The sequence below is a fragment of the Vulpes vulpes genome, unplaced genomic scaffold, assembly GCF_048418805.1.
Source record: "Vulpes vulpes isolate BD-2025 unplaced genomic scaffold, VulVul3 u000000698, whole genome shotgun sequence".
NCBI lineage: Eukaryota > Metazoa > Chordata > Mammalia > Carnivora > Canidae > Vulpes > Vulpes vulpes.
Genome location: NW_027325792.1, coordinates 267,540 through 292,226, shown reverse-complemented (window position 1 = coordinate 292,226; position 24,687 = coordinate 267,540). Strand labels below are relative to the sequence as shown.

Genomic DNA, 24,687 nt, shown 5'->3' with positions numbered 1-24,687 from the left:
GATTCATTAAATAATAGCCTCAAGAAATCTTGTCCTAGGGGCACCTGGGTGTTTCTGTCAGCTAAGTCTCTGCCTCCTGGGTTTCAGCTCCGGTCATGACCTCAAGGTTATCAGATTCACCCATATTCAGCATGGAGCCTGCTTCGTATTCTCTCTTCCTTTCCCTCTGCCCCTCTCCTCCTTACACTTGCTCTTTTGCTCTCTCCACACACGCAAAACAGAATCATTATTCAGTTTTGCTCGGGGTGCCATCGTAGAGACAGACCTCCTAAGCCGTATTCTTTATGTTTCATGTGTCCACATCTTAACTTGAAAGGTCAGTCATTAGTTTGTGGCCAAAATTGTGAAATCGCATTGAGAACTCTAATTTGGTCAGATTTCATGGGAGGGGTTGTGAGGTAACATTTGGACATACTAGTCCGTGTTAAGTATTAGCAAAATGTTTTCTGTTTTTACATTTTTTTATTGGAGCTCAAATTGCCAGCATATAGCATAACACCCAGTGCTCATCCCGCCAAGTGCGCCCATCAGTGCCCATCACCCAGTCGCCCCAACCGCCCGCCCACCTCTCCTTCCACTACCCCTTGTTCACTTCCCAGAGTTCGGTGTGTCTCCTGTTTTGTCACCCTCACTGATATTTTCCTTCATTTTCCCCATTCCCTTTATTGCATTTCACTAGTTTTTATATTCCCCAAATGAATGAGACCATATCAAGTTTGTCCTTTTCCGATGGACTTATTTCAATCAGCATAAGTCCCTCCAGGTGCATCCACGTCGGAGCAAATGGTGGGTATTCGTCGTTTCTCATGGCTGAGTAATATTCCGTTGTAGCCGTGGACCACATCAACTTTATCCATTCATCTCTCGATGGACCCCGAGGCTCCTTCCACAGTTTGGCTATTGTGGACATTGCTGCCATAAACTTCGGGGTGCAGGTGTCCCCGCATTTCACCGCATCTTCAGCTTTGGGGTGAATCCCCAGCAGTGCCATTGCTGGGCTGGAGGGAAGATCTGTTCTTAACTCTTTGAGGAACCTCCACACAGTTTTCCGGAGTGGCTGCACCTGTTCACATTCCCACCTACAGTGCAAGAGGGTTCCCCTTTGTCCGCGTCCTCTCCAACATTTCTTGTTTCCTGTCTCGTGACTTTTCCCCATTCCCGCCGGTGTGAAGTGGTATCTCATGGGGGTTTGGATCTGTAGTTTCCTGATGGCCAGTGATGCGGGCCATGTTCTCATGTGCTTGTTGGCCGTGTCTCTGTCTTCCCCTGTGGGATTTCTGTTCGGGTCTTCTGCCCGTTTCATGATCAGATTGTTTGTTTCTTTGCTCTTGAGTTGAGTATGTTCTTTAGAGATCTTGGACACTAGCCCTTTGTCTGAGCGGTCGTTTGCAAATATCTTCTCCCGTTCTGTAGGTTGTCTTTAACTTTTGTGGACTGTTTCTTTTCCTGCGCAGGAGCTTTCGATCTGGCTGAAGTCCCAATAATTCCTCGTTGCTTTTGTTTCTCTTGCCTTGGCAGACGTATTTTGCGAGATGTTGCTCTGGCCAAGTTGAAAAACGGTGTTGCCTCTGTTCGCCTTTCGGATTTGGATGGATTCTTGTCTCACATTTAGATCTTTCATCCTTTTTGAGTTTTTCCCTGTGTGTGGTGTCAGAGAATGGTCTAGCTTCCGTCTTCTGCATGTGGATGTCCAGTGTTCCCAGCACCCTTTATCGAAGAGACTGTCTTTTTCCAGGGATAGTCTTTCCTGCTTTCTCGAATAGAGTTGACCATAAAGTTGAGGGTCGACTTCTGGATTCGCTATTCGGTTCCATTGAGCTATGGGTCTGTTTTTGTGCCACTACCACACTGTCTTGATAGCCACGGCTTTGTAGTACAACCTGAAATCGGGCCTTGTGATGCCCCCAGCTGTGGCCTTCGTTTTGAATAGTCCCCTGGCTCTTTGGGGTCTTTTCAGTATCCACACTAGCATCTTATTTTTTTTTATTTTTATTTACTAATGATAGTCACACACAGAGAGAGAATGGGGCAGAGACATAGGCAGAGGGACAAGCAGGCTCCATGCACCGGGAGCCCGACGTGGGATTCGATCCCAGATCTCCCGGATCGCGCCCTGGGCCAAAGGCAGCCACTAAACCGCTGCGCCACCCAGGGATCCCCCACACTAGAATCTTAAGATGGTTTGTTCTAACTCTCTGAAGAAAGTCCCCAGTATTTTGATAGGGATTGCGTGAAATATATAAATTGCCCTGGGTAGCATGGACATTTTCACAATATTAATTCTTCCTCTCCATGAGCATGGAACCTTTTTCCTTCTCTTGATGCCTTCCTCGATTTCTTTCAGGAACGTTCTGTGGTGTTTAGGGTACAGATCCTTTACCTCTTTGGTTAGGTTTATTCCCGGGTAGCTTATGTTTTTGGGTGCAGTTGTAAATGGGATTGACTCCTTAATTTTCGAGGCTCTTCTAACAACAACCTGTCAGTCAACAGCTCTTTCTATGTCCATTTATTTCCCAGGAGCTGGAGTGATAACAACCGAACCTGAATCTCGAAGAAACCCTTGGTACACCTGCCCTGGAGCATGGCCAAAAATGTTTTCCATCCTCCGTATCAGAAGAGTTCAGCCAACAGACGACAGGCCGGAGGGTAACATGAAAATTGATTCATTAAATAATAGCCTCAAGAAATCTTGTCCTAGGGGCACCTGGGTGTTTCTGTCAGCTAAGTCTCTGCCTCCGGGGTTTCAGCTCTGGTCATGACCTCAAGGTCATCAGATTCACCCATATTCAGCATGGAGCCTGCTTCGTATTCTCTCTTCCTTTCCCTCTGCCCCTCTCCTCCTTACACTTGCTCTTTTGCTCTCTCCACACACGCAAAACAGAATCATTATTCAGTTTTGCTCGGGGTGCCATCGTAGAGACAGACCTCCTAAGCCGTATTCTTTATGTTTCATGTGTCCACATCTTAACTTGAAAGGTCAGTCATTAGTTTGTGGCCAAAATTGTGAAATTGCATTGAGAACTCTAATTTGGTCCGATTTCATGGGAGGGGTTGTGAGGTAACATTTGGACATACTAGTCCGTGTTAAGTATTAGCAAAATGTTTTCTGTTTTTACATTTTTTTATTGGAGTTCAATTTGCCAGCATATAGCATAACACCTAGTGCTCATCCCGCCAAGTGCCCCCATCAGGGGCCATCACCCAGTCGCCCCAACCGCCCGCCCACCTCCCCTTCCACTACCCCTTGTTCAGTTCCCAGAGTTCGGTGTGTCTCCTGTTTTGTCACCCTCACTGATATTTTCCTTCATTTTCCCCTTTCCCTTTATTGCCTTCACTAGTTTTTATATTCCCCAAATGAATGAGACCATATCAAGTTTGTCCTTTTCCGATGGACTCATTTCACTCAGCATAAGTCCCTCCAGGTGCATCCACGTCGGAGCTAATGGTGGGTATTTGTCGTTTCTCACGGCTGAGTTATATTCCGTTGTAGCCGTGGACCACATCTTCTTTATCCATTCATCTCTCGAAGGACTCCGAGACTCCTTCCACAGTTTGGCTATTGTGGACATTGCTGCCATAAACATCGGGGTGCAGGTGTCCCCGCATTTCACCGCATCTTTAGCTTTGGGGTATAACCCCAGCAGTGCCATTGCTGGCCCGGAGGAAAGATCTGTTCTTAACTCTTTGAGGAACCTCCACACAGTTTTCCGGAGTGGCTGCACCTGTTCACATTCCCACCTACAGTGCAAGAGGGTTCCCCCTTGTCCGCGTCCTCTCCAACATTTGTTGTTTCCTGTCTCGTGACTTTTCCCCATTCCCGCCGGTGTGAGGTGGTATCTCCTGGGGGTGTGGATCTGTAGTTCCCTGATGGTCAGCTTGCGGGGCATGTTCTCATGTGCTTGTTGGCCGTGTCTCTGTCTTCCCCTGTGAGATTTCTGTTTGGATCTTTTTCCGTTTCACGATCGGATTGTTTGTTTCTCTGCTCTTGAGTTGAGTATGTTCTTTATAGATCTTGGACACTAGCCCTTTGACTGAGCGGTCGTCTGCAAATATCTTCTCCCGTTCTGTAGGTTGTCTTTTACTTTTGTGGACTGTTGTTTGCTGCGCAGGAGCTTTCGATCTGGCTGAAGTCCCAATAATTCCTTGTTGCTTTTGTTTCTCTTGCCTTGGCGGACGTATCTTGCGAGATGTTGCTGTGGCCAAGTTGAAAAACGGTGTTGCCTCTGTTCGCCTCTCGGATTTGGATGGATTCTTGTCTCACATTTAGATCGTTCATGCTTTTTGAGTTTTTCCCTGTGTGTCGTGTCAGAGAATGGTCTAGCTTCCTTCTTCTGCATGTGGATGTCCAGTGTTCCCAGCACCCTTTATGGAAGACACTGTCTTTATCCAGGGATAGTCTTTCCAGCTTTCGCGAATATTAGTTGACCATAAAGTTGAGGGTCCACTTCTGGATGCGCTACTCGGTTCCATTGATCTATGGGTCTGTGTTTGTGCTACTACCACACTGTCTCGATGGCCACGGCTTTGTAGTACAACCTGGAATCGGGCCTCGTGATGCCCCCAGCTGTGGCCTTCGTTTTGAATAGTCCCCTGGCTCTTTGGGGTCTTTTCCGGTTCCACACTAGAATCTTAAGATGGTTTGTTCCAACTCTCTGAAGAAAGTCCCCGGTATTTTGTTAGGGATTGCGTGAAATGTGTAAATTGCCCTGGGTAGCATGGACATTTTCACAATATTAATTCTTCCTCTCCATGAGCATGGAACCTTTTTCCTTCTCTTGATGCCTTCCTCGATTTCTTTCAGGAACGTTCTGTGGTGTTTAGGGTACAGATCCTTTACCTCTTTGGTTAGGTTTATTCCCGGGTAGCTTATGCTTTTGGGTGCAGTTGTAAATGGGATTGACTCCTTAATTTTCGAGGCTCTTCTAACAACAACCTGTCAGTCAACAGCTCTTTCTATGTCCATTTATTTACCAGGAGCTGCTGTGATAACAACCGAACCTGAATATAGCAGACAACCTGGGTACATCTGCCCAGGAGCACGGCGAAAGCTCTTTGCAATCCGCAGAAACAGAAGAGTTCAGCCAACAGACGACAGGCCGGAGGGTAACATGAAAATTGATTCATTAAATAATAGCCTCAAGAAATCTTGTCCTAGGGGCACCTGGGTGTTTCTGTCAGCTAAGTCTCTGCCTCCTGGGTTTCAGCTCCGGTCATGACCTCAAGGTTATCAGATTCACCCATATTCAGCATGGAGCCTGCTTCGTATTCTCTCTTCCTTTCCCTCTGCCCCTCTCCTCCTTACACTTGCTCTTTTGCTCTCTCCACACACGCAAAACAGAATCATTATTCAGTTTTGCTCGGGGTGCCATCGTAGAGACAGACCTCCTAAGCCGTATTCTTTATGTTTCATGTGTCCACATCTTAACTTGAAAGGTCAGTCATTAGTTTGTGGCCAAAATTGTGAAATCGCATTGAGAACTCTAATTTGGTCAGATTTCATGGGAGGGGTTGTGAGGTAACATTTGGACATACTAGTCCGTGTTAAGTATTAGCAAAATGTTTTCTGTTTTTACATTTTTTTATTGGAGCTCAAATTGCCAGCATATAGCATAACACCCAGTGCTCATCCCGCCAAGTGCGCCCATCAGTGCCCATCACCCAGTCGCCCCAACCGCCCGCCCACCTCTCCTTCCACTACCCCTTGTTCACTTCCCAGAGTTCGGTGTGTCTCCTGTTTTGTCACCCTCACTGATATTTTCCTTCATTTTCCCCATTCCCTTTATTGCATTTCACTAGTTTTTATATTCCCCAAATGAATGAGACCATATCAAGTTTGTCCTTTTCCGATGGACTTATTTCAATCAGCATAAGTCCCTCCAGGTGCATCCACGTCGGAGCAAATGGTGGGTATTCGTCGTTTCTCATGGCTGAGTAATATTCCGTTGTAGCCGTGGACCACATCAACTTTATCCATTCATCTCTCGATGGACCCCGAGGCTCCTTCCACAGTTTGGCTATTGTGGACATTGCTGCCATAAACTTCGGGGTGCAGGTGTCCCCGCATTTCACCGCATCTTCAGCTTTGGGGTGAATCCCCAGCAGTGCCATTGCTGGGCTGGAGGGAAGATCTGTTCTTAACTCTTTGAGGAACCTCCACACAGTTTTCCGGAGTGGCTGCACCTGTTCACATTCCCACCTACAGTGCAAGAGGGTTCCCCTTTGTCCGCGTCCTCTCCAACATTTCTTGTTTCCTGTCTCGTGACTTTTCCCCATTCCCGCCGGTGTGAAGTGGTATCTCATGGGGGTTTGGATCTGTAGTTTCCTGATGGCCAGTGATGCGGGCCATGTTCTCATGTGCTTGTTGGCCGTGTCTCTGTCTTCCCCTGTGGGATTTCTGTTCGGGTCTTCTGCCCGTTTCATGATCAGATTGTTTGTTTCTTTGCTCTTGAGTTGAGTATGTTCTTTAGAGATCTTGGACACTAGCCCTTTGTCTGAGCGGTCGTTTGCAAATATCTTCTCCCGTTCTGTAGGTTGTCTTTAACTTTTGTGGACTGTTTCTTTTCCTGCGCAGGAGCTTTCGATCTGGCTGAAGTCCCAATAATTCCTCGTTGCTTTTGTTTCTCTTGCCTTGGCAGACGTATTTTGCGAGATGTTGCTCTGGCCAAGTTGAAAAACGGTGTTGCCTCTGTTCGCCTTTCGGATTTGGATGGATTCTTGTCTCACATTTAGATCTTTCATCCTTTTTGAGTTTTTCCCTGTGTGTGGTGTCAGAGAATGGTCTAGCTTCCGTCTTCTGCATGTGGATGTCCAGTGTTCCCAGCACCCTTTATCGAAGAGACTGTCTTTTTCCAGGGATAGTCTTTCCTGCTTTCTCGAATAGAGTTGACCATAAAGTTGAGGGTCGACTTCTGGATTCGCTATTCGGTTCCATTGAGCTATGGGTCTGTTTTTGTGCCACTACCACACTGTCTTGATAGCCACGGCTTTGTAGTACAACCTGAAATCGGGCCTTGTGATGCCCCCAGCTGTGGCCTTCGTTTTGAATAGTCCCCTGGCTCTTTGGGGTCTTTTCAGTATCCACACTAGCATCTTATTTTTTTTTATTTTTATTTACTAATGATAGTCACACACAGAGAGAGAATGGGGCAGAGACATAGGCAGAGGGACAAGCAGGCTCCATGCACCGGGAGCCCGACGTGGGATTCGATCCCAGATCTCCCGGATCGCGCCCTGGGCCAAAGGCAGCCACTAAACCGCTGCGCCACCCAGGGATCCCCCACACTAGAATCTTAAGATGGTTTGTTCTAACTCTCTGAAGAAAGTCCCCAGTATTTTGATAGGGATTGCGTGAAATATATAAATTGCCCTGGGTAGCATGGACATTTTCACAATATTAATTCTTCCTCTCCATGAGCATGGAACCTTTTTCCTTCTCTTGATGCCTTCCTCGATTTCTTTCAGGAACGTTCTGTGGTGTTTAGGGTACAGATCCTTTACCTCTTTGGTTAGGTTTATTCCCGGGTAGCTTATGTTTTTGGGTGCAGTTGTAAATGGGATTGACTCCTTAATTTTCGAGGCTCTTCTAACAACAACCTGTCAGTCAACAGCTCTTTCTATGTCCATTTATTTCCCAGGAGCTGGAGTGATAACAACCGAACCTGAATCTCGAAGAAACCCTTGGTACACCTGCCCTGGAGCATGGCCAAAAATGTTTTCCATCCTCCGTATCAGAAGAGTTCAGCCAACAGACGACAGGCCGGAGGGTAACATGAAAATTGATTCATTAAATAATAGCCTCAAGAAATCTTGTCCTAGGGGCACCTGGGTGTTTCTGTCAGCTAAGTCTCTGCCTCCGGGGTTTCAGCTCTGGTCATGACCTCAAGGTCATCAGATTCACCCATATTCAGCATGGAGCCTGCTTCGTATTCTCTCTTCCTTTCCCTCTGCCCCTCTCCTCCTTACACTTGCTCTTTTGCTCTCTCCACACACGCAAAACAGAATCATTATTCAGTTTTGCTCGGGGTGCCATCGTAGAGACAGACCTCCTAAGCCGTATTCTTTATGTTTCATGTGTCCACATCTTAACTTGAAAGGTCAGTCATTAGTTTGTGGCCAAAATTGTGAAATTGCATTGAGAACTCTAATTTGGTCCGATTTCATGGGAGGGGTTGTGAGGTAACATTTGGACATACTAGTCCGTGTTAAGTATTAGCAAAATGTTTTCTGTTTTTACATTTTTTTATTGGAGTTCAATTTGCCAGCATATAGCATAACACCTAGTGCTCATCCCGCCAAGTGCCCCCATCAGGGGCCATCACCCAGTCGCCCCAACCGCCCGCCCACCTCCCCTTCCACTACCCCTTGTTCAGTTCCCAGAGTTCGGTGTGTCTCCTGTTTTGTCACCCTCACTGATATTTTCCTTCATTTTCCCCTTTCCCTTTATTGCCTTCACTAGTTTTTATATTCCCCAAATGAATGAGACCATATCAAGTTTGTCCTTTTCCGATGGACTTATTTCACTCAGCATAAGTCCCTCCAGGTGCATCCACGTCGGAGCTAATGGTGGGTATTTGTCGTTTCTCACGGCTGAGTTATATTCCGTTGTAGCCGTGGACCACATCTTCTTTATCCATTCATCTCTCGAAGGACTCCGAGACTCCTTCCACAGTTTGGCTATTGTGGACATTGCTGCCATAAACATCGGGGTGCAGGTGTCCCCGCATTTCACCGCATCTTTAGCTTTGGGGTATAACCCCAGCAGTGCCATTGCTGGCCCGGAGGAAAGATCTGTTCTTAACTCTTTGAGGAACCTCCACACAGTTTTCCGGAGTGGCTGCACCTGTTCACATTCCCACCTACAGTGCAAGAGGGTTCCCCCTTGTCCGCGTCCTCTCCAACATTTGTTGTTTCCTGTCTCGTGACTTTTCCCCATTCCCGCCGGTGTGAGGTGGTATCTCCTGGGGGTGTGGATCTGTAGTTCCCTGATGGTCAGCTTGCGGGGCATGTTCTCATGTGCTTGTTGGCCGTGTCTCTGTCTTCCCCTGTGAGATTTCTGTTTGGATCTTTTTCCGTTTCACGATCGGATTGTTTGTTTCTCTGCTCTTGAGTTGAGTATGTTCTTTATAGATCTTGGACACTAGCCCTTTGACTGAGCGGTCGTCTGCAAATATCTTCTCCCGTTCTGTAGGTTGTCTTTTACTTTTGTGGACTGTTGTTTGCTGCGCAGGAGCTTTCGATCTGGCTGAAGTCCCAATAATTCCTTGTTGCTTTTGTTTCTCTTGCCTTGGCGGACGTATCTTGCGAGATGTTGCTGTGGCCAAGTTGAAAAACGGTGTTGCCTCTGTTCGCCTCTCGGATTTGGATGGATTCTTGTCTCACATTTAGATCGTTCATGCTTTTTGAGTTTTTCCCTGTGTGTCGTGTCAGAGAATGGTCTAGCTTCCTTCTTCTGCATGTGGATGTCCAGTGTTCCCAGCACCCTTTATGGAAGACACTGTCTTTATCCAGGGATAGTCTTTCCAGCTTTCGCGAATATTAGTTGACCATAAAGTTGAGGGTCCACTTCTGGATGCGCTACTCGGTTCCATTGATCTATGGGTCTGTGTTTGTGCTACTACCACACTGTCTCGATGGCCACGGCTTTGTAGTACAACCTTGAATCGGGCCTCGTGATGCCCCCAGCTGTGGCCTTCGTTTTGAATAGTCCCCTGGCTCTTTGGGGTCTTTTCCGGTTCCACACTAGAATCTTAAGATGGTTTGTTCCAACTCTCTGAAGAAAGTCCCCGGTATTTTGTTAGGGATTGCGTGAAATGTGTAAATTGCCCTGGGTAGCATGGACATTTTCACAATATTAATTCTTCCTCTCCATGAGCATGGAACCTTTTTCCTTCTCTTGATGCCTTCCTCGATTTCTTTCAGGAACGTTCTGTGGTGTTTAGGGTACAGATCCTTTACCTCTTTGGTTAGGTTTATTCCCGGGTAGCTTATGCTTTTGGGTGCAGTTGTAAATGGGATTGACTCCTTAATTTTCGAGGCTCTTCTAACAACAACCTGTCAGTCAACAGCTCTTTCTATGTCCATTTATTTACCAGGAGCTGCTGTGATAACAACCGAACCTGAATATAGCAGACAACCTGGGTACATCTGCCCAGGAGCACGGCGAAAGCTCTTTGCAATCCGCAGAAACAGAAGAGTTCAGCCAACAGACGACAGGCCGGAGGGTAACATGAAAATTGATTCATTAAATAATAGCCTCAAGAAATCTTGTCCTAGGGGCACCTGGGTGTTTCTGTCAGCTAAGTCTCTGCCTCCTGGGTTTCAGCTCCGGTCATGACCTCAAGGTTATCAGATTCACCCATATTCAGCATGGAGCCTGCTTCGTATTCTTTCTTCCTTTCCCTCTGCCCCTCTCCTCCTTACACTTGCTCTTTTGCTCTCTCCACACACGCAAAACAGAATCATTATTCAGTTTTGCTCGGGGTGCCATCGTAGAGACAGACCTCCTAAGCCGTATTCTTTATGTTTCATGTGTCCACATCTTAACTTGAAAGGTCAGTCATTAGTTTGTGGCCAAAATTGTGAAATCGCATTGAGAACTCTAATTTGGTCAGATTTCATGGGAGGGGTTGTGAGGTAACATTTGGACATACTAGTCCGTGTTAAGTATTAGCAAAATGTTTTCTGTTTTTACATTTTTTTATTGGAGCTCAAATTGCCAGCATATAGCATAACACCCAGTGCTCATCCCGCCAAGTGCGCCCATCAGTGCCCATCACCCAGTCGCCCCAACCGCCCGCCCACCTCTCCTTCCACTACCCCTTGTTCACTTCCCAGAGTTCGGTGTGTCTCCTGTTTTGTCACCCTCACTGATATTTTCCTTCATTTTCCCCATTCCCTTTATTGCATTTCACTAGTTTTTATATTCCCCAAATGAATGAGACCATATCAAGTTTGTCCTTTTCCGATGGACTTATTTCAATCAGCATAAGTCCCTCCAGGTGCATCCACGTCGGAGCAAATGGTGGGTATTCGTCGTTTCTCATGGCTGAGTAATATTCCGTTGTAGCCGTGGACCACATCAACTTTATCCATTCATCTCTCGATGGACCCCGAGGCTCCTTCCACAGTTTGGCTATTGTGGACATTGCTGCCATAAACTTCGGGGTGCAGGTGTCCCCGCATTTCACCGCATCTTCAGCTTTGGGGTGAATCCCCAGCAGTGCCATTGCTGGGCTGGAGGGAAGATCTGTTCTTAACTCTTTGAGGAACCTCCACACAGTTTTCCGGAGTGGCTGCACCTGTTCACATTCCCACCTACAGTGCAAGAGGGTTCCCCTTTGTCCGCGTCCTCTCCAACATTTCTTGTTTCCTGTCTCGTGACTTTTCCCCATTCCCGCCGGTGTGAGGTGGTATTTCATGGGGATGTGGATCTGTACTTCCCTGATGGTCAGCTTGCGGGCCATGTTCTCATGTGCTTGTTGGCCGTGTCTCTGTCTTCCCCTGTGAGATTTCTGTTTGGGTCTTTTGCCCGTTTCACGATCGGATTGTTTGTTTCTCTGCTCTTGAGTTGAGTATGTTCTTTATAGACCTTGGACACCAGCCCTTTGAGCGGTCGTTTGCAAGTATCTTCTCCCGTTCTGTAGGTTGTCTTTTACTTTTGTGGACTGTTTCTTTTGCTGCGCAGGAGCTTTCGATCTGGCTGAAGTCCCAATAATTCCTTGTTGCTTTTGTTTCTCTTGCCTTGGCGGACGTATCTTGCGGGATGTTGCTGTGGCCAAGTTGAAAAACGGTGTTGCCTCTGTTCACCTCTCGGATTTGGATGGATTCTTGTCTCACATTTAGATCGTTCATCCTTTTTGAGTTTTTCCCTGTGTGTGGTGTCAGAGAATGGTCTAGCTTCCTTCTTCTGCATGTGGATGTCCAATGTTCCCAGCTCCATTTTTTGAGGAGACTCTCTTTTTTCCCGGGATAGTCTTTCCTGGTTTCTCGAATATTAGTTGACCATAAAGTTGAGGGTCCACTTCTGGATTCGCTATTCGGTTCCATTGATTCATGGGTCTGTTTTTGTGCCACTACCACACTGTCTTTTCGGCCTTGGGTTTGTAGTACAACCTGAAATCGGGCCTTGTGTTGCCCCCAGCTGTGGTCTTCGTTTTTAATCGTTCCCTGGCTAATTGGGGTCTTTTCCATTTCCAGAGAAATCTAAAGATGGTTTGTTCCCACTCTCTGAAGAAAGTCTGTGGTATTTTCATAGGGATTGCATTAAATGTGTATATGGCCCTGTGTAGCACCGACCTTTTCACAATATTAATTCTTCCAACCCATGATCACTGAATATTTTTCTGCCTCTTTGTGCCTTCTTGAGTTTCTTTCAATGTGTTCTCTAGTTTTTTTTTTTTTTTTTTTTTTTTTTTTTTTTTTTTTTGTTATCTAGTTTTTAGGCTACAGATCCTTTACGTCTTTGGTTAGGTTTATTCCTAGGTATGTTATGCTTTTGGGTACAATTATAAATCGGATTGACTGTAATTTCTTTTTCTTCAGTCTTATTGTTAGTGTCACATGCCTGGTTGTTGATGTGCAGAATCCTTTTCTGCACGAAAGAATGACCTTTGATATTTTGGAGTTTAAATTTGAGGATTCCAGTGTTCAGTGTTAGGAGAAAGTCCACCAGTGTAGCTGATGCAGTAAGTTCACAATCTCATGTAGGCAACTGCAACCTTTGGATGGCCTGCCCCAGGCTAATTGCCAACTAAGCAGAGTTCATTTTTGCCTGCGTTCTTCCATGAGAATACAACTAGAACGAGTTCTGATGTGGCGGGAGGCTAAACTCCATATCTTCCCATCTTGGGTTTTCGGGGGGGACTCATTACCAAGAGGATATCATCAAAAGAAAAAATTTATAAAGGTTTGCAGTGCACATCACACCGAAGAAATAAAAAACAAAGAGGAACTCAAAGCAGCAGCTTAAAACTGTGAGCTTTATAGCATCTTCAGCAAAGAACAATAATACATTTGTAGAAAAAATGATAGCCTAAAGAAAAGCAGTTTTAGGCTATCAAGGGCGGCAAACTGGAAAGGTAAATTTATGGGAAGACATTAACACTAAGATTTGTTTCTGGATTCCTCTTCCCAAAAACATATATAAATATATATTTTGGGGTGGCATATCTCGGCTTCCTTCACAAGGCTTTATACCTGGCTCTAGGGAATCCCTGCTGAGCCAAGCTCTGGTTATTAGTATTTGAGTTAAATTACAGTTATAGGTGGAATGGGTTTATGAGTCATTTCATTAGAATGTTTTCAAAAGATGTGCCCTTAGTCTCTTCTTTGACCAAAAGTGTGTGCAGAAGCCCCATCCTCTAAGGGATTGTACAGAATGTCTGAAGCTGTATAGAGTTGGGGTGTTTTTCCCCCCTCCTGAGGAAAGCAAGATTACTCTTTAACAGTTAAAAGCGTTGTTCCTATTAGGGATAATGTAACACCACGTCATCCTTCCTATATAGTACAATCATTATGCATACACTATAAAAACAGACTGCATGGTGACTAATTTTCAAATAAACCCATAGACTAAATCACAGCATATATAAATCATTTCTATCTCAACTGCTCACTTAAACCTGAACAAATTTTCTGGAAGCATGTTAATTTTCCTATGATACTCCTTAATATTTCTTGCAGAGCTGGTTTGGTGGTCACATATTCTTGCAGTTTCTGCCTATCTTGGAAGCTCTTTATCTCTCCTTCTATTCTGAATGAGAGCCTTGCTGGATAGAGTTTTCTTGCCTGCATGTTCTTCTCATCTAGGACCCTGAATCAATCCCGCCAGCCCTTTCTGGCCTCCCAGGTCTCTGAGGAGAGGTCTGCTATTAATGTAACAATTCTCCCCATATTCGTTAAGAATCTGCTGCCTCTATCTACTTTACAGATTTTCTCTTTTTCTATAGAATTTGCAAGTTTCACTATTAAGTGTTGAGGTGTTGAACGGTTTTTATTGATTTGGGGGGAGGACCACTCTATCTCCTGGGTCTGAGTGCCTATTCCCCTCCTGAATTAGGGAAGCTCTCAGCTTGGATTTGTTTAAATATGCTTTCTGGCCCTCTGTCCTTCTGGGTGCTCTCTGGAACCCCAGTGATACGTAATTCTTCCTTCTGAAGCTGTCATGTATTTCCCTTAACCTTTCCTCGTGGTCCTTTCATTGTTTTTCTCTGTTTTCCTCAGCTTCCTTCCTTGCCATCAAGGAGTCTTCTGTGTTGCTCATTCTTTCTTCCAGCACCTTATGCCTTGCCATTAGGACCCCCAATTTGGATTGCACCTCATTTAATTGATTTTTAACTTCAGCCTGATGAGATCTTAATTCTGCAGTTGTGAAGCCTCCACCCACCCCGGGGGGAGGCAGGACCTCGGCCGTGTCCCCCGGGCCCTGGGCTCCGGGGCCTGTGCTGCCTGCACCGCGCTCCCGGGGCCGCGGCGGGCGCCCGAAGGCAGCAGGTGCAGCGCCCCGCCCGCCCGGAGCCCCCGCCTGCCCCCCTGCTTCTCCCCGAGGCCCCGCCGCCTGCGGCTCCAGCGCTGTCCCGAGCTGGGCCCGCGGGCCTGGGGCGCTCTGCCCCGGCCGTGCCTTGTCTGCTAGTGACCCCGGGAGCCTGGGGACTCCGCCGCCCCTCCTGGGGTTCAGCCCGACGCCCCTCCTCTCCGGGGCTGGGCTCTAGGGGCGCCCAGGCTTTCCCGCCAGGCTGGAGCCATCTCCTCTGGCCTGCAGCTCCCCACCCCCCCCACCTGCCCCCAGGCTTCTTCCTTCCTTTCCCTTTCCCCCTTCCTGTCTTGCCTTGTTAGAAGCCCTGCCCCCCCCCTTCTTTCTTTCTTTGTATCCACCTTCACCTTCTACCTTGTTAGAAGGGATCCTTGGCGGATCAGGTGAGTTGAGGACTCTACTCTCTGGCCTTCTTCCCCCTGTTGTCTTCTTTTTGTTTTAAAGCCCTTTCTGCGGGTCCCTGGGTGGCTCAGCTGTTTGGCGCCTGCGTTTGGCCCAGGGCGTGATCCTGGAGTATCAGGATGGAGTCCCACGTTGGGCTCCAGGCATGGAGCTTGCTTCTCCCTCCTCCTGTGTCTCTGCCTCTCTCTCTCTCTCTCTCTCTCTCTCTCTCTCTGTAGGTCTATCATAAATAAATAAATCTTTAAAAAAAAAAAAAGCACTTTGCACATGATGTACCAGTGTGTTGTGGTCCCTGTAAGGGCTCCGTTTCCATTTCCATGTATGTTTATGAGTGAGTTCTGCAATTTTGGGTTTAGCTCCACTGACAGCAGGAGAGGAGTTACTATTCCAGCAGCATCGTTTTCAACTCATGAATGAAATGGAAAGTCATTTCCCTGTCTGTCTGGAACTTGTAATTACCTGATTATTTAATTAGTTTCCTTTGTATTTATTTCATTTTGCATGACTCTATTATGGTCCTGTCTTTCTTTATGGTAGTGCATTTTCAGGATATCCTATGCGTAAAAAAAAGTTTAAAAAATCATTATTCTAGTTTGCTTGTGTCCCATTCATAGGTCAAAAGTTCTAAGCCATATTCCTACTGTTCTGTGTGAATATTTTAATTTAGAAGGTGAGGCATCACTTGGTGGCCAGAATAGTAAAAATGTTTTTTCCAATCAAGTTAAGTTAATTTTTCAAGATTTAATTAGATAATTAACCAATCAATTTATTAAATTGAGGGAGAGAAAGAGAAAGGGATAGAGGGAGAAAACATGAGCGGGCTGAGGGTTAGGAGGAGGAGTAGGCTCCCCATGTGGAGGGACCCCAACATGTAGCTGAACCCCGACCATGGGATTAGGTCCTGACCCCAGGGCGTACAATTAAGTGACTGATACCACTGGCACCCTACAACTCAAATGTGATTATGGTTAATGATTCTTAGAGTAAAGCTAATATTTGGACATTAATCTATAGCTCAACTTTAACAAAAATAAATCTTCTATTGTTTTTATTCGATAGATGTTATTACCTAGTAAAAACTGATCTTTACTTCTCTGAATGACTTTAGGAAACCAGATGGAACATCATGTTAGAGACCATGGTGCCCAAAGGAAGTGAAAGGATACCTGAAGGAAGTTGTTTGTCCTGAAGGATGTGTCTCTCCAGTCCATTCAGGATGGTGACTACAACATTCCCCAGCCAAGCAGGAGACACCATTGATGAGGGAAAGTACCCCATCACTGTCTTTATAAGCAGCTTTGGTGTCGCCAGTGGTAAACATCCTCTCAGATAAGCTAATGCATGCCAAGAGGCAAGCACTCAGCACCCTTGCCACCAGGAAGATTATGTATTTCATCTCAAATGGACGCTGTCTGATGTTCATCAGAATTTGTGTGGAAAGCAACCGAGAAAGCAACATTCGTTCCTCAAAGATACTGAGCTCACCTTGACAGCATTAACTTGCACTTCTCCTCTGATGTTCTGGAATAGTCTCATGATGAAGGGACCATAAAGTGCTTCTAGAAGGACACAGAGTACCCATCAGCACATGGGTCATGCTGCTCAAGAATAATTCAGGTAGTGGTGCCTGAGTTGCTCAGTCAGCTAAGTCTGCCTTTGGTTCAGGTCAGGGTGTCTGGGACCTGAAATGGAGCCTGATGTGGGGCTCCCTGCTCAGCAAAGGGTGTGTTTCTTTCTCTCCCTCTGCCCCTCTTGCCTCTTCTGCTCTCTCTCTCTCTCAAATACATAAATAATTTCGTGAAGAAAATAAAAGGCTAATGGGGACTGTTGATCAGTATGAACGAAGGCTAGTGAACATGATGGCATTTGGTAACTAAGCATGGGCTGAGCTACCACTGTCGGGCCACTCACGGGGTTAGGGCTGGAAAATATGGTGTGTTAGGATTTTCTTTATTTTGGAGAATGATGAGAGAAGCCATGGTGCAGTGTCAGTGGGACAATGTCCTGGGAAAACTCTCTTATTCTTTCTCTCTCCTTCCCCCTTTCTCTGTATTTCTGTGTCCATAGCTGTCTCTCATTCTCTCTCTCTCTCTCTCTCTCTCTCTCTCTCTCACTCACAATTCTCTCTCTGTGTCACACACATGCACACACAACTCTGTCACACTCATAGGTTTAAACAAGTCACTCCACCCTAAGAGTCATGCACTTACAACCATACCAAACAGTGAACACACCAGCTCCTAGTATTGTAGAAATGTAGGCATGTTTTCTCACCTGGGAAAGCTGCCTGTCTCACACCCCCAAGCCTCAGGAACATGGAATCGGGTGGCTGTCCAGAAGAGAACAGCAGGTTGCTGCATCTGCCGTACTATTTAGATTTTTTTTTTTCTGCAAGAGAGTGGTTCAAGAATACATACCACTTTCGCTGGTTTCTGAGACGTCTGCACTTACACAAAAGAGTAAACCATGAGGGTCAGGTCATGTGTGTCCTTTGTCATTGGTTCTCCTAGTGAGTATTCAACACCACATGAGCAACAGTAGTAAAACGATAGGCCTCCAAAGGAAGCACAGGTTGCACCCATGAAAAAGCAGGAGCTATTCCTGGGGGATGGATCTCTCGTTTACTGAAGGAGCCACACGAAATTCTTGAGGAAAAACTGCATGTGAGAGAAAGGTCCCTTACTACACTGTTTAAAACATCCCCTCCAAAACCCACAAAAATGGTCCTTACTCCTAAAAAATACACTGTTCCTTGTCATATCTGAATTCGCTCCAAAAAGAGGAAAAAAGGACCATTTCTAATTCAGGAAAATGGGTGAGCATTCCATAGAAGTTGGAAACTCATTCACTGACTTTTTTGTGGAAAAACTCCTGCACCACACACTTGGCAAGATTTAGGAGGACACAAAATAACTGTCAATGCATTCATTGGATGTGGTGCTCAGGAATTACTGAGCGATCACTGTTTATATGGGTACAGGGCAAGACTATTGTAGAGAGTGATTAATAAGTATCATATGAGGGTCTGGGGTCCATCCTCCTTGGTGGATGAGGAAAACCTTCAGCTCAGGCCAAGGCCCCAGTGTCCTGCAATCCATCCCCTCCTTGGGGCCTTGTTCAGCCCAGAATGTGCTTCTCCCTTTCCCTCTGCCTTTCTCCCTTGCTTATGCTCGCACTCTCTCTCTCTCTCTGAAATAAATAAAATCTTCCCCAAAAAGTCAATGGCAACTTCAAGTAGCCTGACATAATCAGTGCACAAATAGAACTGATCTGCACATCGATTCCAATGATGACTTCCCATCACTCATGCAGCTTGTTGTGAAACCCAACTAAAAACTCCCACCTTCTGGACATCTGGCAAAATCATTTCTGTCTCTGTAGGTCCACATATGCTGTCCTCTCTTTTGTAAGTTTTTCAACCTGATTTTACCCCTTTTCTTGGTAGGTTTGATTCAATGCTAGACAGTTATTCTCTTTTGTTCTATTTAGTCTAGTGCTCTATTGTATTTATTCACTCACAGGTTTTTTTTTTTTTAAAGGTTTATGTATTCATGAGAGATACCGAGGCAGAGACATAGGCAGAGGGTGAATCAGGCTCCATGTGGGGAACCCGATGCAGAACTCGATCCCAGGCCCACGGGACCATAACCTGAGCCAAAGGCAGACGCTCAACCACTGAGCCACCCAGGTGTACCAGTAATCAGTTTGGTGAAAATATTCCATCCGGGAGAGGTTTAAATACTCAAAGTATACCATTTACCAATAGCCATAGCTGTGAAGCAGAGTAGGAGGGACAGGCTTCCCGTTATGCATTAAAAAAGATCACGGAGATCAAACGTACAGCATAGGGAATATGATCAGTGGAATTGTAATAGTGCTCTATGGGGACACATGGTATCTACACTTGTGAGCACAGTATTACCCTATACAAGTATCGAATCCATATGTGGTACACCTGAGACTAATGTAACCTTGTGTACCATCTTGATTTCAATTAAAAAAAAAACAGTAGTAATGTGGGCACCAGGCTCATTCCTTTAGTTGGGCATCTACTTTGGGCTCATATCATGATCCCAGGGTCCTTGGATACATAATATTATGTATTTGTCAAAACAGTCAGATGCATAACACAGAGCAGTCCTTAATATATGTGGTCAACTTCAATGATAATAATATCTCTACACTGGTTTGTTCTTTGTGATAAAAATTCCACACTAATGCAGGCATGTATGATTGTGGAAAATATGTGCCAAGGGATAGGGCGATATGGAAATTTTTATATTATATGCTGCTTTATGACACCAGTCTAATCCTAATCTCAATAATAAGGTCTCCTTATTAAAACATAATCAGTGATTTTATGTTGTTAATACTGTACACAGACTAGTGTCCAAATGTTTGCTTCACAACCCCTACCTTTTAATTTGACCAAATTTGAGTGGTAAAAGCAGTTTTACTATTTTGACATAAACTACTGACTGACCATTTAAATTATGAATTTCACATATAAAATGTAAATAATATAGGTTTGTATTTTTGTCTTTAGTGTGGTGTCCTGAGCACAGTAAAAGAATGATTCTTTTTTTTTTTTTTTTAAAGAGAGCAAAAGAGAAAGTGTAAGGGGGAGAGCAGTAGAGGAAAAGGGAGAGAGAATACTAAGCAGGCTCCATCCTAAGCATGGAGTCCAACCTAGGATAATCTGATGACCTGAGGTCATGAACTCAGATGAAACCAGGAGGCAGTCACATACCTGAATGAACCAAACCTGTGCCCCTGGAATAAGTTTTCTTGAATCAACTAAAGGAATGAATTTCCTGGTTGCTTTCAATCGACTCCTTTGCTGGTTGTATTTTGATTTTTCCTCAAGCGTGAAGTAGTTTGGTCCAGTTTTGTATCCACAGAGATCCATAAACATTTTTCACCTAAGGTTTTTGATTGTAGACACTGGGAAACTCATAACCATAGAAAGAGCTGTGGACATCTTGCTCTCAGAAGACCAAGTGGAAATTTTAAAACTTGACACGCACTATCCAGGATGAAAATTCACTGGATAGGCTCAGCAATCCGATGAAGAAACAAAGCAGACAGTGGATGTGTAAACAGAACAAGAGAAAAAAAAAAAAAAACAGAACAAGAGAAATCGTACTATCATGAGAGGAGTGCGAAAAGACTGAACAAAAATTGATAGGAACTTAAACATGCATGCCTAGGATACATCAAAAGTGCTAAGTTCCACAGCATGGAGTTTCTGTAGGAAAGCAGCTGGTGTAGAAGGTATGGGGACAAAATGGCTAAAAATTTCACAAATCTGTGACTCAGATCTACAAAGCTCTGAAAACCCTCCTCCGGACACATTGTAACCAATCTGCTGGCAAAGAGGAAGAAAAACCTTGAAAGCAGAGGAAAAGGACACATTCAACCTAACAGAATACAAATTCCAAGGCCCATGACTTCTCAGAAAACAGGTCAGAAGACACTGCAATGGTGACACAAGTATAGAAGGAAAACACCTCTGAGCCTAGGACGTTATGTTCAGGAAAGATAGCTTTAAAGAATGAAGGCAAAAGGTGAATGAAAGTGAAAACAAGACAAAGTCGGCAGACAAGCAGGTGGTAAACAACTGGAAGAATCAGTCATTGAGCCAATATTTATTTATTTTCATTAAAAAAATTTTATTGCAGTTCATGTTTATTATTTTTAATATAGTTTTTGATTGAGGGAAGGCCAATTTGGATATGAATGGGCTGGGGGAGAGGGAGGCAGAGAATCCTAGGAAGGTTTCATGACCAGTGAGGAATCCCAAGAGGGGCCGGATCTCAGGCTCCTGAGAGAATGTGCTGAGCTGAAATCAAGAGTCAGATGCTTCCCTGAATGAGCCACCCAGTTCCCCTCAGTAGGTAACTTGGACATTAAATGATGAGCAAGAACCTTCTACCAAATGGAGTGAAATGACACAGGGAGATGCTTGGAACCTCAGGAACATAAGAACCTCAAAAGGGGTGTTTTCCTGGGTAAATGAGGTCTCCTGTTTTTCTGTCCTTCCAAATTCTGTATGGCTTTTGAGGGCAACAAGGAGACCACAGTCTCAGAGCCTGGGGCTCCCCTCCTTAATCAGTTGATCAAAGAGCCAATCCAGGCAATGCTGGAGTAGGTGCAATGGGCCTGGGGGCCTACGGGTTGGGGTTGCATGTGGCCCTGAGAGTGATATCCCACTGGGCTTATAATGTGACTGCTTTGTGCGTGGGGTGATCTTAGGTACTTGAGACAAACTTAACCTTTATTCTTTTTAAAAAATTTTTATTTATGTTTAGGTAAATTCAGTTTGCCAACATATAGTTTAACACCCAATGCTCATGCCATCAAGTGCTCTCCTCCTGGAATATAAGAAATAGGAACAAGATAATGAGGGAAAGGAGGGGATTGAGTGGGAAAAATTAGAGAGGGAGACAAACCATGAGACTCCTAAATCTGGGACACACTGAATCTCTGGAACAGCCCATACATGTCGTAGCCCATAGAGGAGATGAATGTGATGCTAGAGGTAAACTATGTTGCCCAGTTTCCCTTAGCTTAAAAGTGGGCTGATGGGGTTTGTACAGCAGGTGAGGCCTCCTCAATACCAGCTCGAGCCAGCATCTGCCCTGATCCCTGGAAGGACTGGGCCATGGGCTCCAGGCAGGCATGAGGGAATGTCCTAGACTGGGCCAACCCTTGACGTGGGGAGCAGGCCCAGCACTGTGTGGCTATAGCAGTGAGATCAGACAGGAGCAGAAATCCTGGCCTCCCTGCCTAGGGCCTGTGTCCTGGGCCTGGTCAGACCAGGAGACTAGTTCTGCAGGACCTTGAGCGCAAGCGTGTGCCGCCAGCCCAGCAGCTTTCACAGATTCCTCTAGATTCCCTGCACCCAGTGAAGGCCTCGATGGCCTTGGCTGGCTGCACTCGATCCCTTCTCACACAGAGGCAAGTGCAGATTTTATTCTTGTCCCAGGACTGAGGATTGTGCAAGGAGGGGAGGAGGGAACTGTGCTCCCGGCACCCCTCCCACCTCACTTCTGCTGGATCCGGGAGGAGGTGCTGAGAGGGACCATTTCAGGGATGCCCATCCCTAGAGTGCACTTCCACCCTTTGGGCAGAACTGGGGGTAGCCCAGCATTGCTACTGTGTGACCTGTAGGTGCAGAGGGAGTGGGGCCCCGGCTGTACCAGCACCTGGCTCCCACGGAAGCAGTCTGTGTGCAAGTTCAGATGGGCGTGGCACAGCTGTGTATCAAGAGATTGGCTCCATCCAAGACCAAAGGCAATAACCCGAACCAAAAGGTCTCCTGCTCTATTCCCAAGAGATGCCAACCAAACATCAACAAGGGCTTTGATGCTTGCCAGTGACAAAGGGGGTCAGAGCTGGTCTGCAGAGAATGACCATCAAATAAAAAGAAGAATATGACCAACTGCACAATCCAATCCCAGGGCAGAATTCTTATTTTATCCAAATACCCTACTGTTTATGATGGAATAGACCAGAGAAGAGCACCTTCGTGGCTCAGTAGGTTAAGTGTCTGACTGCAGCTTGGATCATTACCCAGGACCCTGGGATCAGGCCTGTATCAGGCTCCCTGATCGGTGCAGGGTCTGAATATCCCTCTCCCTCTGCCCTTCCCATTCTCCTCTCTCAAATAAGTAAACAAATGAAAAACAAAACAATTGCATTCCTATACATCATCTTCTTTATTTCATCCCGCCCACTCTCAGTCTACAAAGTAGCAGGTATACTCCAACTGCACCAGGGACTCCCTCCTGTTGATTCCCGCCTCATTGTGCTTCCGGACCTGAGGTTTCTTCCTCTTCAGGAATTTCATCCTCAATATTTTCCACCGCCCAATCTTTAGAGATACAAACACGAGGATGAGGTGATTAGACAGTGAGGCCCCGTGTTCCTGCTACTCCAACTGAGGCCACTTTGGAACACCTGTCGACACCTGCTCTTCCTTGGGATCCTCAGACCTTCCCTGGGCTCTTGGGAGTTAGAGCCCTTCACCAAGACATTGACCACACTGGCAAACCTTCCTTGAGAGAGAGAGAGAGGATGCCCCTTCACCTGGCATTTCCCCATTTCCACAAGATCATGATAGCTCTCACGTGGACATGGATCCACCTGGATCCACCTGTGATGGGTGGTGGACACCTGCTAGGTTAGATGGGGTCCATGTGCAGCCACTATGCCAGACTCAGAGCAGCTGCCCAGGAGAGCCATTCATGATGATGGAAATGATCTGTGTTTTCAACATGCTCTACTGGGCTCTGGCACTGTGGTTGGTATGATGAGGGATGAAATGTGTAACTTCATTGACTGTAAGGAATTTCAACATATGCAGGCATGTCTGGCTATCGGCTGCCTCCTTGGATAGCTCAGGTCTAGGATCCAAAAATGAGGAAGCTGTGACCTCCCTGCCCTAGGCCTAGGGGTTCCTGCAGTGGAATTTGCTGGCCTGACCTGACTTCATTTCTGTTGGTCTCTGGGCTCCTATCCATGAGGCAGGCACTACAGGAGGTCCTGGCATCACTCAGACAGGAAGGTCTGCACTCAGGTCCTAGAGGAATCCTAGCAGGGGCTGCTTCTAAGCAGAGGAGAGGACCCCATACACATGGGCTGGTAATGAGGCAGAGGGGGCACACCTCATCCTCTTCAGAAGCTCACACTTTTCCTTCCTGATGCAGGCTAGAGCCTAGGTAGGTACTGGTTTAGTGTGGGGCCCCACACCCCAGACATGCTGAGCAGGGACCTTGCCAACCCAGAAGTGGATCCCAGTTTTTGAGTTGCTGAACTCGCTGAGCCCTGGCGTCCACGTATCTCTACTTCCCGCTATCTCTATGGACACAAACTCCTTACCTGAATTCTACCCCTTTGCTTGTGAAAACATGTCCATGGGTCTCCACCTGGAAGACCCGTTTTCTGGTTTTGGTTTTTGTTTATTTCACTACACCTGTGATTTTCATTCCAGTGAGGACCCAGAATCAGATTGGCGCTCCTGACTAAAGACAGGAAGAGACTGCTTCAGGGTACGTACCGCTGTCACTAGTTCTGAGGCCACCTGCAGGTACAGAAGAGAGAACACCATGAGGCTCAGCTCCCTCTTACTCTGCACTGATTTTACTGCTCTCAAAAACTTAAGGAAGCCAGATGGGAGGGACATCATGTTTGACACACTGGTGCCCAAATAAATGACAGGACACCTGGAGGAAGCTGCTTTTCCTGAAGGATGTGTCTCTCCGGCTCATTCAGATGCTGACTACAGGATCACTCAACCAAGCAGGAGAAACCACTGCTGAGGGAATGTACCCCATCTCGCTGTTTATTTCCAGCTTTGGTGTTGCCAATGGTAAACATCCTCTGAAATAAGGTAACGGTTGGCAAGGGGCAACCACTCAGCCCTTTTCTCAAGAGGAAGATTATGTATTTCACCTCAGAGAGCCACTGTCTGATTTTCATCATCACAATTTGTGTGGAAAGAAACCAAGAAAGCAACATTCATTCCTCCGTTAATGATACTGAAGCTCACCTTGACGATACTGATTTGTTCTTCCTCACTGATGTTTTCCATGAATTTTGTTATGAGGAATGAATCCAAGGATGAAACTAGAAGGACACAGAGAATCCATCAGTACATTCGTCATGCTGCTCAAGAATACCTCAGGTAGAGATTCCTGAGTTGCTCGGTCATTTAGGAGTCTGCCTTCAGCTCAGGTCAGGCTGTCTAGGAC

The 24,687-nt window shown here is 46.0% G+C and overlaps 1 protein-coding gene across 1 annotated transcript in view; it reads left to right on the top strand.

Annotated features, from left to right (window-relative positions):
• LOC140597367 (uncharacterized) overlaps positions 1-19,477 on the top strand; it is a 32,861-nt gene extending 13,384 nt beyond the window's left edge. The window contains exons 6-9 of the mRNA XM_072745619.1: positions 2,518-2,646; positions 4,975-5,103; positions 7,635-7,763; positions 16,041-19,477. Coding sequence (XP_072601720.1) covers positions 2,518-2,646; positions 4,975-5,103; positions 7,635-7,763; positions 16,041-16,090 — 437 coding nt within the window. The 3' untranslated portion in view covers positions 16,091-19,477. The remainder of the gene's footprint in view (positions 1-2,517; positions 2,647-4,974; positions 5,104-7,634; positions 7,764-16,040) is intronic.
• Positions 19,478-24,687: the final 5,210 nt, after the last annotated feature.